Source organism: Patiria miniata, unplaced genomic scaffold (genome assembly GCF_015706575.1).
Source record: "Patiria miniata isolate m_02_andy unplaced genomic scaffold, ASM1570657v1 HiC_scaffold_3, whole genome shotgun sequence".
Taxonomy (NCBI): domain Eukaryota; kingdom Metazoa; phylum Echinodermata; class Asteroidea; order Valvatida; family Asterinidae; genus Patiria; species Patiria miniata.
The window spans coordinates 13,177,957-13,192,478 of NW_024037069.1; the positions used below are offsets into that span (position 1 = coordinate 13,177,957).

A 14,522-nucleotide genomic window follows, 5' to 3' on the forward strand; every position below is an offset into this window, starting at 1 on the left:
CCCCCTATAAAAAGGGAATAAAAAACATTCAAAATAAAATAATGGGAATAAATCATTGCGCAACCGCGAGTAACTTTAAGTACACGCTCTTAAGGTACACTCCTGTCTCAGCTAAAGTGGCTAATAATAAGGGGGCGGGCACTAACTCTACCGTGGGGGGGGGGGGGGGGGCAGACCAATACTTTAGAACTACAAAGCTGTTATTTTTCCCCTAAATTCTACTGTAGAGGGCTAAGAACGTAGTTCACCAGTTGACAAACTAGGACACTTAAATGATGCTTCAATATTAATAAGCACCAATTCCTGCTTTTAATTGCATCACTACAGGCAGTAATAAAATAACAGTAAAATATAAAGTTGGCTTTTCTCCTTGGAAGAAAAGTTGTCCACATTAATGTCTATCTTGCATTGACCATCCAAAGAACACAAATAATAATCTTGAATATGATAGGTGGTAAATATTCCTTCAACACATTACATGAGCTTTTGAATAAAATTGCTTCCAGTTGATACTGAGAATTAAACTCTTGTGCTTTAAAAGTACTAACAGTTTGGAGAAATCTAAAAATCTAAAAGACTTACATATATTATGGTTACATGGTTACACAGTTCAGACATTTTCAAAATTATACAAAACATTCAGAACGCTTCTTCTTTTAAAAAATAGAAACATGCAATTATTGCATTTGTAAGGAATATTGCAAAGCTATAGAGATGTAGTATTTCAGTTGTTATTCACTCCTGCTTTAATGTGGTTCATAATGCTTACTGTTTAACCATGAATTCAAACCGAACCGTGTGTTTCGGTGCCTCCAAAATTCCCATCAAAAGGTGTTCACATTTCTCTGTGTATGAACTTGAATTAACTTGGATTTTTGCTAAAAGTTCATCTTTGGAATTTTGCTTAAATAGCACCCAAAATACCAGCAATGCATACAGCTACAGCTAGTTATAATTAACAAATCAAAAGCCAGATTACATCTTACATAGTCTGATATAGTTTTGAAGTTTATATTACTGTATTTTTTTTGGTTTCTTGTGTGTGTTATTTTGGAAATATTAATTCCTGTTTATTATACCAGTGAGCAAATGTAATTTACTTGATGGATCAATAAGTAATTAGATTCAATTCAAATCTCATTCAGTAAGTCATCGATCACCAATGTCATTATATATGTGTGATACAATGAGGCCATTTGGCAGATACCATGAAGGTTTTAGCTGAAACAAATTAATGCAAATTAAGGTGTAACTTGTAGCCAATAGGAATTAGAGCTATGTTGTCAAGCTGCTTCACCCAATCAGGAACTAGCACTGACTTGCCACTCTGTCACTGCCTTTCAGAAAGAAGATACTTTTAACTACAAATATTAGCCAACTTTTCTTTTTGAAGTCTGAGTATACTGTACGATGTTCAATTTCCAGACACCAGGCATTACATGTTAACAGTTATTTAACATAAACACCAAATAATGTAATTTACATAATTTCAACTATTACAAAACTGCAAAGGTGAATACTTTTCGGGTTTTACAAAAAATGCCTAGTTTTATCCACACTGATATATTTGTCCTCAAAAAATACATTTGCCGCAAATAATTACGCAAATTACTACAGTCCACACCTCTTACTTTTGTGATAATCTTAAATTGGCAATCACACACTGAAATGACTTCACAGGCTATTGATGAAAAATAGTTGCTTGTTATGCAGGATTTTTGGAAACATATCAAACTGGAGAAAAACTAAATCTAGCTTTTATTATAGTTTTCGTGCATTAAATTTCAATGCACTGTAATTTTGTTGAATATTTAAGTTCACCCGTTCTAAGAAAACTTATCAGGGAAGAATCTCGATACAAGTTGGTCAGATTGTGGTACCGTTTGTCCAATTTCACATGCTGATCTGAAATCGTATTTTTTTTTAAATGGCCAATTGAACTGAAATCTGCAAACAACCGTGTTACTAAACAATAGAAGACTTTTGAGGTGCTTGGTGGAAGCATCTACACCAGTCCTTTTCAATTGTTTGCGTCATGTTTAAGCTAATGTGCGCATGTTCAAAATAACTTTATTTCATCATATATTATCTCAATGAAGGTCAGTCATTGCAAAAATGTTGAAAGACATGAATCTGGGACATTTCCTACCACCATGAACTGTTCCTTGCTCACAATCGTCTAAGCTGGGACTGAGAAACATTTCCAATTTTGTTACAAAATATTTTGAAAATTACTTGACCCTCGAGCTCCATAGACTTTGTACACACGAAGTGGCACAATTATTCAAATAATTATGCAAATTACTACAGTCCATACCGCTTAATTTTGTGATAATCTCAAAGTGGCAATCACACACGGAAATGTCTTCACAGGCTTTCGAACAACAGTAAAAGGACCAGTGTGTTTGCTGCCACCAACGCCTCAAATGTCGCCCATTGCTGACAAGAAAAATCCTCACCATTAAACATTCACCATATAATATTCAGAACTGGATGGGTTTGAACAATTTTGTACGTGATTTAATTGATTTAATTGTGATTTACACATTTGTGCACTTGTTCAGCAAGTTTAACCAAGAAGCCTATTGTCAAACACACATCTTCACTCCTCATCCAAATACAGCTAAAACTAAAAGAAAAATTTCATGAGAAAAACTGCGAGACAAACAACAAGTGAAGACGGCATGAAATTGGCCGCCCCACTGCAGTCTCCAACATCTGTCATGACAACTGAAACGTCGTATGTCATGTTGGCATAATAATCGCAGGGGCCGCATGTGCTCTTGTCTGAACAGAATTCATCCGGCGTACACCAGCCGTAGACGGCCACGTAGTGATGGCCCGGTGAGACGTCCGGGTTGTCGTGCTTCATGACGATGCTGCGACGATCCAGAGAGGCCAGTTTCCAAGAGTGATCCTTGATGGTCGGCTGGACGATGGACCTGGACACTAGGAGCTCCGGGTAGCCGTAGGAGTATGGACAGTCCTGTGAGCTGAGGCAGTTGACCAGCTTCACCTCAACGTCGGTGCACTGGCTCGGCAGGCAGAATCGGTAATAATTGTACCCCTCAGCGCTGACCTTCTCACCGGTAAACGGCGTATCGACGGTGATCTCAGAGTGCGGGTGGGTCGTTGGGATACTTTCAGCTAGAACTGTAACTTTGGATGCTGGGGGAACCAAAAAAGCAAGATATCAGAGTAAAAAAAAAACTGGATGGTCATTTGAGTTATGGTCCAGAATACGTCATCCTTCCAGACTTCAAGTTGTCTCAGGACTACTACCACGATCAAAGCATTTTCCTTCATGTCTGCTACACAGTTAACACTTTTTTCTGTTTTCTCAACGAAGGAGAGATTTATTGCTAGAATGGCTGAAACATCAGAATTCAGCTTGCCGATTTAGCCAAAAAAAGCATGGACTGTCTCTACTTTGATCTTTTTTTTCTTTTCAAGAATGCAGCCACTACTCATCTGGTCAGTACAGAAAATAACCAGAAAATAACTAACTTAAATAATAACCTACGTGTGTTGCCTGTTTCCACATCGATCCCGCAGTAGGCATGCACACCGATGTAGAACATGCCTACTTCAAATTCCGGATCCCAACTGGATATGACGAGCTTCTCAGATCCCCACTCGTAAGACGTCCAGGCCAGGCTGCTGTCGGTAGGGAACTTGTTGTAGCCTCTGGAGACGTACAGGTCGGGTTCTCCCTCTATCTTATTAACCTTATCGTAAAAAGGAAAGAAAAAAAAGTCAAAATGACAGTTAAAAGGAGACCTCGCTAAATTTCACTTGTTTCTTATCACAAGGGTGTCACTAGGGTTGAAGGGGGGGGGGGATCTTTTACCAGTCAGCAAAAGTGTCCGTCACATCAGTAATTTTATTATGCCTCCCAGATTAGTGCCACCTATTGCCTGACACTGTCCAGACTTGTCTCCTTCGAACAGTGTCCCATTTCATCAGATAATATCTAGTAGTGCTGGGCGAGTATCCTGAGTACCCAAGTACTGGTGAGTACTGTTTGCTACTCGTTGTTTTACTTCTACTTGAGTATTCGTCCTGGCACGACTAGAAGTAGGTACTCAGGAATGCCAATTTTGTTTTCAAGTGGTGATTTAAAAAAAAGTAACCACTTTGCGGTTTCTGCGCCAAACTTGTGTTTTGTCTTAATACGTCCCCCGCAAGACATGCAAGAAAGGAATCACTACCTCCATCTGTTTAATTGGGATTCCACGAGCACTCTCAACAAATAAAGTTTCAAGTAAAATGAGCCAACATTTTGCATAGTAAGGATATCTCAGTGCTGAAGAATGTGGTGTGTCTTTCATGCTGTTTATTAATTCAATATTAAATTCCTTTTAAGTTATATGCCATTTGTCCTGTTTTTATTGGAATTTAGTAAACTACTCGAGAGTACTCAACTACTTCCGAGTTATTTCTCTGTGAGTACTCGAGTAGGAAAATCCACTACTCGCCCAGGCCTAGTATCTAGCAACCGCCCCCCCCCCCCCCAAGAAAAACAAAAATCAACTTTGTAAAAATCTACGAGGTGTCAGAAGCTCATTTACACAAGGCATTTCTCACAAATCCAGTCTTACTAAGTCCAGGATCATATAGTCTAGAATTTATCAATAATCTCTATAAATCTGCTATGAGTATGTGTAAAACTGAACTAAAGAACTCCAATTCTGGAATGTACAGACGGAATGATAGAAAACATTCAAGACAATTACCATTATTTGGAACGATCACACCACACTTTCTGTTCAATTCAATTTCTCATTTTTTCTCCCGGAAATAAACTTGCGCAAATGTCACACGCATTCTTATAGGCTAGGCACACGGTACATTTTGGCAACCATTTTGGTAATGACTGTTCATTGAGGTTGTTGAACTAGTCAACAGCCCTAGTCTTGAAAAACAATTTTGTTTCAATGGGGACCTTTGAGTTCACAAACACTTAAAAAAAATGCAAAGGCAACAATTCACACAAATCAGAGTTGAACATTTTCAATGACCACTTCAACAGAACTAAGTCCAAAAACTCAATGTTGAATGGCCTAAACAAAGGATCCGTGGATCGCATGTGCTGACTTTTTCCCGAGGTCGATCTCTATGCTTTGTAGCCTCAGTTGACCTTTGACATACGACCTTTGACCCAAAATACACCCCACATTATCTTTGCTACTCAATGACCCTTGTGTTTAAGTTGTATGGAATTCGGGCCAATATTTAAGAAATGAGAGCAATTCCAAAAACTTTAACAAACATGGCTCTACATCATACGGTCATACACAAATTAGGACTAGTCTCCCAAAACCTCGTTTAGGCCACACAAAAATTACCATTTGCATCTGCCAACAGAGTTACAATAAAGTCTCTTTAATAAAACCTGACAACATCAAATCTCAGTTTTAAAAGTCTAGTTTTTACATTCTTTTTTTGATGATATATATAAAAAAATTCTAAGCAGTTAAGTCCATCACAGACAAATTTACAAGTCAAATCACAAGGTCATAAAGAGCAAATGACAAAGGATCAATGCATGTGTTTCAATTTATTTGTATTGCATGTCAATTTACTTTTGACTGGATGATGGATGTGACTGAGTTGTGACTGAGTCGTGCCTGACGTATGACTGACCCATGACTGACTTTCTGACTGACTTGTGACTTACCCGTGACTGACTTGTGACTGACCCGTGACTGACTTGTGACTGACCCGTGCTTGACTTGTGACTGACCTGTGACTGACTTGTGACTGACCCGTGCTTGACTTGTGACTGACCCGTGCTTGACTTGTGACTGACCTGTGACTGACTTATGACTGACTTGTGACTGACCCTTGACTGACCCGCGACTGACCCATGACTGACTTGTGACTGACTCATCACTGATTTGTGACTACTGATTACTTGTTAGTTGTAATGACTACACCACAACTCAGCAAAATGGAAATTATAGTCGTTTTCCTAGTTCTGGATAGCAAACATCATTCAGGCTGCTTTCAGCTCAACTACTCCTCGAATTCAAGTGACATTGATTAAAAAGTTTACTTTGAGTTTACCTTAAGCTCTTTTTATTTTGATTTTACGACGTCAAAAGTACCGATGTCACTTTTCCTAGTTCCAGATCGGTACAATCGATCAAAACTGCTTCACACGAAAAAAAAAAATCACGCGAGAAAATCTTTTTTTTCCAGCCAGAACCAACCGAATCAAGCATATTTTCTGATTAAGTATTATTTCATTTTCCAAAACTTTCATTCAAGAGAATTCCAGCAAATTTTAAAAAGAGAAAAAACGTAAATGATTTTGAAACTTTTGTCTGCAGCGCAACGGCTCGAACCATGCTCGAACCAACTCTATCACGCACGGACCAAAAATCTTTGACCCAGCACAGAAAACGTCACATAAAATCGATTAACGGGCGTGTAGTTGGGTCAAGTGCACGCACAATCCAGAACTAGGCAAAAGCATACGGTCATTCATTGGCGAATTTTCAAATATTAGAGACTTTACAACTTATTTTGATTCAACAAGCATTCGATGGAAGAGTTTATACGACTGTAGTGTATGAACAAAATATTCGAAATCACACGGTACAAGCATGGTTCAAGTGATATACCGAGGAGAAAATTTATCGTCGATTCGCAGTCCCCGCGATTTTCTACAAACCGTTCAAACATGTTGAAGTGGGAGTCGGAAATCTGCCGAAAATTCCTCTTCTAAAGATTTTATCGGAAAAATCTTTGTGTATCAAGGAGCTTACATTTTCCTTTTCAAAATGCACATCGTCTGAAAAACATTTATTTGAGACTTATCCAAAAGAGGTAGGTTTTCATTTGAAGCTATCCGGAACTAGGAAAAATCCGGAAGTAGGAAAACGACTGTATTTATGATATGGAAATTTCTCAAGATGTGGAAATTTCTCATGAATATGAAAACTCCCTGATGGCTTACCCTCACTCGTAGATCTCGGCAGGGATCTGTCACCTCTACCGCATAGTACTTGAACTCCCCGCAAGGAATTTCTTGGAGTCCTGACTCCACATTCAGCGTTAGCGGTATGTGCTCAAGTCCTTGCACATACGCAGCGCTGAAACTCACCAGGCAGAGAAGGGTTACATCTAGACGCAACATGACGGAACTCTGGTTGTTTTCACTGGTATATATCTGTAACAACATTGACAAATATGGACAAAGGGCAAAAGATTAATGTTAAGTTAGTCATTTTTTATGTTTATCATTAAAGTTTTTGTCATGTTTTACAACAACTAGACAAGGGGAGCCTAGTAAAGCTTGTCGCATAGGGGCACAAAATTTTACCACCAACATCCAGCTGAGTTTACAGGACTCAAATGTAGTTATCTTTGCACGCAGAACAGCACTCTTCCCAAACAAGTTGCGTCACAAACCACAAAAGTTTAATGCACTACATGTAAATCAGCTTGAGGTCAAGGATTAGGATTTCAAGGCTAAATGATTCTTTTGAATTTTTCCAGGGTTTTGCAGAATAGAGGTGAATTTGTTTTGATAACTTCCAGAGAACTCGCCCTGCTTTGCGATTATTATCCCAATTTTTTTTCCCAGCATTGAAATGTTTTCAATAGATCAATTTTTATTGTCACCAATAAATTACCGTGACACTTTCAATTGATATGCTTGTTTACTTTTAGTGGACCTAGAGCATGCACTTGATTTTAAAGGGGGGGGGGGGGAATGAAGCAATAAAAAGGAAAAAGTTGAACTGAGTGGGGGCTGGGGCAAAATTGTTTTAAATAATAAAAACTGCATAAATTAAAAAGCAAAGCATGAACTCAGGTCTGAGAGTGAGAAACATCTCCAGCCTGTCCAGCAAGAAAAATGATGAGAAATTAAAACAAAATTTCAATTATACTCATTATCTGCTAATCTAAATTCACAGAACCATTACTCATTAGAAGTTTTTATAATTATATGCCTCATGCCTGCATGAAGTTTAATCCTAGTACTAGTAGCACTTTTTAGCAGTAGCACTGCAGAATTATTGGACTCCATCCAAGAGTCCAAGGAATAGAAAACGCAGTGGCTATTGTTACGGCAGCCGTAACACATTTCCCATTTTCTATCGTTACGGTAGACTGCAACTTTTATAAAAACATGACAAGAAAATATAAAATTAGAAGGAAAAAAAAGTGAATTTGAACGTTATGAAATTCGGACTTTATTTCCCTTTAAAAAAAAATCCTCCAAAGCCTCAGGTTAGAAAAGGAAAAAAATTCGTGTGCAAAACTGAGATTCGAACCCGCAACCTTGCGGTGCAAAATCCTACCCTCTATCGACTGAGCTGTCGCACTGCTCGCTAAAACTTGTGGAAACAAATAATTATATACCTGCATGCGTATCAAAAAAGTATCGTAGAGGGCGCTAAACAACGACTGCCGTAACGATAGCCACTTCGATAGAAAAAGCACAAAGTTTATCTGCAAATTCTATCGTTGATAGGAAAGCTGTTTATTAAGTGACAAAAAATAACAATGACAACATTGCTCACACTAGTACCATGGAGCTATAGCTCCATGCTAGTACTATAGTACACTCGTATTACGTACTGTACTGATGATGTAGGCCAGTACGCAGTAGGTGGAAAATCCAAGGTATTAAAACACCGTGCAAAACAATAACATTTCCATGTGTGGTCCATATCTGGACTGAAGATGTGTTTTCTGTCCTCTTCAACAGAGGTATTGTGCACCAAGGTAATATTAAATACATATAGTAATACATCGACAAATGTATGCAATATATCCCCCAAAATCTGAAATACTCACAAGAAGTCTCCCACGTGGCTAGTTAACGCAAGTGCAAGTCACTTCCCGCAAATACATGTGTAGGCCTACACACAAAAACGTAGAAGATCAGGCACTGGGTATCTTTTTGTACAGTGACATGAAACACGATGGTGTCATTAAATTTGGCTATGGGGAAGGGCGCCCCTAGTGTTAAATAGGTAAACGCGTGTGAGGCCTCGAGGTAGTACTACCACAGTACCTATTAAATATATTGGGCGTAAAATGCGAATAAGTAAAATGATCGAATAAATGAATAGGAGGGGGGAAAAGTACACCTGTCATTGAAAATAGTAACATGTTGAGATTTAGCAATTCTTATTAATAACAGAGAAGGACATATACATGCGAGTTATGGGAAGGGGACGGCAGGCCGGGAGGGGGGGGGGGGGGACCGGACAATAAGGACTCTAGCGGCGATTGCTTCAAAAACGTCTACAACTTTCCTGAAGTTGTTCAAATATGGAAACCAGCCTTAACGTTTTGCCTTAGAAAAAAAATCCCCATTTGTAAAATAATCTATTATGAATAAAATCATTTCTAAGTAGAACCCATTGCTCATGAATTGAATGCTTGTATTGATCCCCTTCAATTTTTTGACAGTACAATAATAATAATTAACATGATTTTTAAAACGCTTTACTTGTCACTGGGACATTACAACCGCTGTACACTAAAACAAAATACACCGAAAAATAACGTCATTAATAATTTATGGCAGTTCCCCAATTCGTCAATCTCCTTCTGACTAGCGGCCCTTGAACAAACATATTGACAAATTGGAGAACTACGTACCAACATATACATACTGGCTGGATGATAGCTCAGTTGGTAGAGCACCGGAACGTAATAATTTACATAGTCAGTTTCCCTGTGTGTGGTCAGTATTCACATGATGAAAAGTGGAAAGATAATGGGGGAAATTGTTGTTCACTAAACCACCCCCACCTGTGTTTCCTGTTTAATAAGTAAGATTTGAAGCTTTGCATGGTGGAGATACTAAATAATGAAAGGTTTGCGGAAACACCATGTGGGAATAATTTCTCAACTAAGAGAAGGTTCTGAAAAGATCAGAACCAGAGGTATAAACTCGACGTTCCGGTCAGTATGCTCTGACCGTCTTCAGGAGAGTGCCCAAACTCTAAGAAAGTAAACATTTAAGCAGCATAAGCGAAATCGATGAAGTGAAGTTGCATCCTGTGTGGATGCCATTAATTAGCTGGGATCCCAGAGCAAGCTTGGTGTGCCCAATGAAGTTGAACAGTACGGTTGCAGTCTCAGTAGAGGAAGGACCTAGGGTATAGGAGACCCACGGTTTAAGATATAGCTGAGGACCTATGGTATGGGAGACCCATCAGTCTGGAGTAGTGGGAGCCAGATGTCGTTGAGGTGAAACCCGATGTCTTGCGGAACTGTGCGCTTGCGGATCTCGATGGCTTCGATCTCGGGCGTCTTGGATGCCAGAACTGGATCGTTGCGATGAGTTTTTGGCACGACACCGGCCGCATCCCAATCAACTTTGTGGTCGTTGCTGTGGGAATGTTTGACAATGGCCGATTTGTCAAAATCCCCTCGCCGTCCATGTGCTCTGTGTTCCTTGAGCCTAGTGGGAAGGTTCCGACCGGTTTCCCCGATGTATAGACTTTGCCGCATTCACATGGAATGCGGTAGACTCCCGGCTTGGAAGAGGAGTCCTGCTTGTCATTGTGAGTGTGGAGGGTGCCTTGGGGCTTGTTGCCAGGTTAGTGGTAGTCCTTGACGCCGGCTTGTCGGAGGATGCGTTAAAGATGATGAGCAGGACCTTAGAGGAGACCCGTTGGTCAGGTTTGCTGATCCTGTTTGCTCATTAGCATGTACTGTCATTTTTTGTAGGCACTTTTAAAAACATAAGTGATACTACTAATCAGAGAATAAATTGCTTTAAAATGTAACAAATCTGCATGATTTTACCAAAGATAAAATAGTTCAGCGGCTTTGCACAACTAAGTTTCACGTTGAGTGCATGCAAATCTGCTTTTTACCTATCAAACGATGGGGGCGCCCTTCCCATCACATTACCCTGGGCAAGTTTCACTTTTTTTCAGCTGAGTGTCCGGTCTTCCTAATATGAAAGAGATACACGTATTGCATCAGTCGATGCATTCATCAGAGATTTGCTCAAAGCCGATTCTATCGTGTGTGGTAATTTCCCGGAATCACAGTCATGGCCTTGTCCGCTCTGTGTTTTGATACACGGATTTTTTACTGCACGAGAGGAGGCTGGTGATCTACAGACATATCTACGGCGGCTCATCAAAGCCTGCAGCATCTTTGTGATATTGAAGAGTAAATGGAGGTCTCGAGGTGTTCGAGTCAGAGAACAAGGTTGAAAAGAGATGAAAAAAGAAATGCAATATTTCAGGAGACGAAAGATAAAAAAAATATTTTCCAGTTATACGTTTATAAAAATATATGTTTATATTAATATTGATCAGGTGCTGAAGGCATTGTGTTGCAATCCCAACCAATAATAGTCTTGCTTCAAGACGTTTGAGATCGAGAGTGGATTGTCACCACGATTGTCACGGGGCGCGCCCTCACAGAATTGAGCCTGAGGCGCAAATTATACCGACGTTTTGATCCTCGTACTAGTACTGTGTAAGGTTTGGCGTGTCTCACTTCCCTCGGAAGAGTTTTGTTTTAAAATAAAATAGTAACAATGTGTTTAACTGCTTCGTTTTCTTGGCGTCTGCTAGAGTGGGTCCACAACACTGCATTCGACTTGACCAATCAAACCATTAGTACTGACTTGGGAAAGAAATGACGTCACGATTTAGTAAAGTTGACTCCGATTGGCTGGCGCGTGGCTTGCATAATTATATCTGCATGTTTAGACAAACGTTATACAGGAGACTTGGCTCCGTGGATAACTGGTGATACTCAGACTACTGAATATCATGTAGTGTCAAAATGGTGTCCACCCCTCCCGGCCCCAGCTCTTCAAAATTGAAAAGGTCTTTAGGATATCACAGAGGATTGTTTGAGGACTCGCCTCCCCCCACGCCCCACCCCCCAAAAAGGATACACATTTTATACTCAGCAACCTGTAAACATAAATCAGTTATTGAAACACGCCAGGTATCAAATCATTTCAGTTTCAGTCACTAATAAATCGCAAGGGGCGGTTCGCGAAAATTAATAATGCACGTGTCATGTCATCAATCCTCGTCGCCGAGGCCTGATGGGGGAGTCGAGTGCGCGCGACAGCGTGGGTTATTCCGCCAGTATATCCACGCCGTCGACTGGGCAACACGTTGCCGACGGGAAGGAAAGCAACTCGCACAGCTAGCTTGGCGTACAGGCTGATTTTCGGGGAGACCGGGTAAGTTTTAACAACATTACTTCCAACAATACACAGACCCATAGCCAGCCGGTGGTGAGGGGTCGGATTTTTTTTAATAAGATGTGGAGTTTTGGGGTAAAAGTTAACATTTTGTGCCATAACTCCTAGAATTCTGAACGTGCGAAGAAAACATGGATTTACAATTCACTATGTGAAGTAGTTGAAAGAACTTGAAAGTTACCTATACAATTTATTAAAACAAAGAAAAAAAAAGGATTGCCAAAAATTGACCCATGGCGAATTGGGGTCGGCTCATTCGATCCACACGATCCCCTCCCACGGCTCTGCTACCGGCCTGTGCAATAACCTTTGAAAAATACCAGTTATGATTTCGAAACTGTTTTGTTTTCAATAATATTTTGGTTTTAACCGTCCGAGGTAAAATAATATTAGATTTGGTTGGTCCACTCATAGTCACTGAGGTATCATGAATAGGTTTCCGATTGTTTTCCCCTCGCGATACAAAATATTGCTCAGTGAATGCGTCGAGATAGACAATTAGTATCACAATGGTTGACATTTCTTGAGAATTTGTTGTACATTTTTGTAAAGAAAATTTTACTAAAACAAGTATGTACAACATGAATATAATCTTAATTTCCGAGCACTTTCAGACAATAAAATTTGACAAATTTCATTCTATAGAAAGGTCATTTTAATTGGAGGTGGGTTCAGGCTATGAAAGAGGGAACTGCGTGATGTAGGCCTAATGAAGAATTTGCAATGTCGTGAAACAAAATGCGCGAGTGCGATGTCCCTTCAGGGCCGCTATAGTAATCTTTTGCGAAAATTAATGAAGCGCAGTCCACGCATATTGCCATTTAATCCTATATCACAATATTTTCGTCAAATTTAAATGATTTGCGGAAACCCCGGGCCTGCTTTAGTGCCAATCGGATCATCAACTGCAAAAGCCGTCATCAAAAATTAATCTCCAAATTTGCGGGAAATGATTATTGGCGTGTCATTCGTTGCCATGGTTACTCCGTGCGAATTCAATTGGCGCCAATGGTTTTGCAATGTTATCCTGTTGTATGCATAATGAATGTATCACATTAGCGTAGCGTCACATTAATCCAGCACAAAATGGAAATCAAATTACTGGGATGAGCTCGGTTTTTGATGTGATGGCATTTTATTGGCTGTTATAGTATTTTGATGAGACGACGGCGTGGAGACTGATTGATTTTTGCACCACGTAGCCATAGTAATGAACGATATGGATGTCATAAAGGCTAGGAACACATTACTGGGTGGTCCAAAAAAGGGTTGCCACTTTTCTCAGAAGCAGATTTCTAAAACCTGGGGAGATATATTGACATTCTTTTAATATATTCCTCAAATATACAAGATCTACTTGGTGGACGGTATTATGGTCAAAAAGGCGTTGAAAATGATTAAGAAATGACGGCCATGATAGTCAAATACCAGTTTATCCACAAATGCACGCAAGTCCACGAAACATAGTAAAAACAAGAACTGTCATAATGCATAACGATGACTATAACACAATCCTCTTATACACGCGTGTGGACAAACTGGTTTTGTTTTTATTATTTTGTGTGTAAACGACCGCCATTTCTTATTTCTAGGCTTGATTTTGAATATAGGAATAAAAATTCCAACAATTTTAACATGTCTCCCCAATTTTCAGAAATCAGCGTCTGAAAAGTGTAATTGGACCACCCTGTATAGATCAAACGCATTTTTGAAGCACTTTGCTAGGAAATTTTAGAATGACATTTCATAGCGTTCCAATAAAACCAAAGCTGAAGCCTATGGGCCTATGTACGTACGTGAACACTGTCGAATTTGCGTCCGGGGATGTGAATTCAAAGGGTTCATGCGATGAATTTTTCTTAGGAACACATTTTGTGCAACTACTCCTCTTCAATGCATGCATGAAAACTATTGGATATCCCTTTTTGGTTAATTTATTGAAAATTGCACTTCTTTAAACATTAAAAACAAACATGCTTTTCTTGGCAACCGAGGGCACTGTTGCTGGGATGTCATATCAGGAAGACACTGTTGAGCTTTTCTGTTCAAATTGTGAACAGAAAACACAAATTTGCCCATTGAAACATTTGTGAGAAAAGTTTGCTCATAGCAAACTTACTGCCATTCTGTCACAACGAATCACCAAAAAAAGGAGAAAAATTAGGACAGCAAATTATCAAAACGTCTGGCAACTTTTTATGCTGAAATTGCTGTAACATTAAGGTTTCTGCCTGAAATGACACTGTTGCTCATGAATGTGTAAATTTGAATTAGCATAAAACCTGAGACACCAAAATACCCTTGAAAA

General features: G+C 39.5%; 1 protein-coding gene across 1 annotated transcript; it reads right to left on the minus strand.

Moving 5' to 3' along the window:
* Positions 1-268: 268 nt before the first annotated feature.
* On the minus strand, positions 269-8,892 carry LOC119738275. Its single transcript, XM_038213112.1, has 4 exons — positions 8,815-8,892; positions 6,965-7,175; positions 3,524-3,728; positions 269-3,168 (listed from the first exon to the last, which is right to left on the minus strand). Exons 2-4 carry the CDS (start codon positions 7,142-7,144, stop codon positions 2,630-2,632), a joined length of 924 nt encoding a protein of 307 aa, XP_038069040.1. The 5' UTR covers positions 7,145-7,175; positions 8,815-8,892; the 3' UTR covers positions 269-2,629.
* Between the last annotated feature and the right edge of the window lie 5,630 nt (positions 8,893-14,522).

Bases quoted from the DNA above. Each gene is read 5' to 3' on its own strand.
- LOC119738275 (XM_038213112.1), bottom strand. From the start codon at position 7,144: ATGTTGCGTCTAGATGTAACCCTTCTCTGCCTGGTGAGTTTCAGCGCT. The intron at 3,729-6,964 runs GTAAGCCATCAG...TTTTACGATAAG, and splicing joins GCCGAGATCTACGAGTGAGG to GTTAATAAGATAGAGGGAGA. The intron at 3,169-3,523 runs GTAGGTTATTAT...TGGTTCCCCCAG, and splicing joins TGTGGAAACAGGCAACACAC to CATCCAAAGTTACAGTTCTA.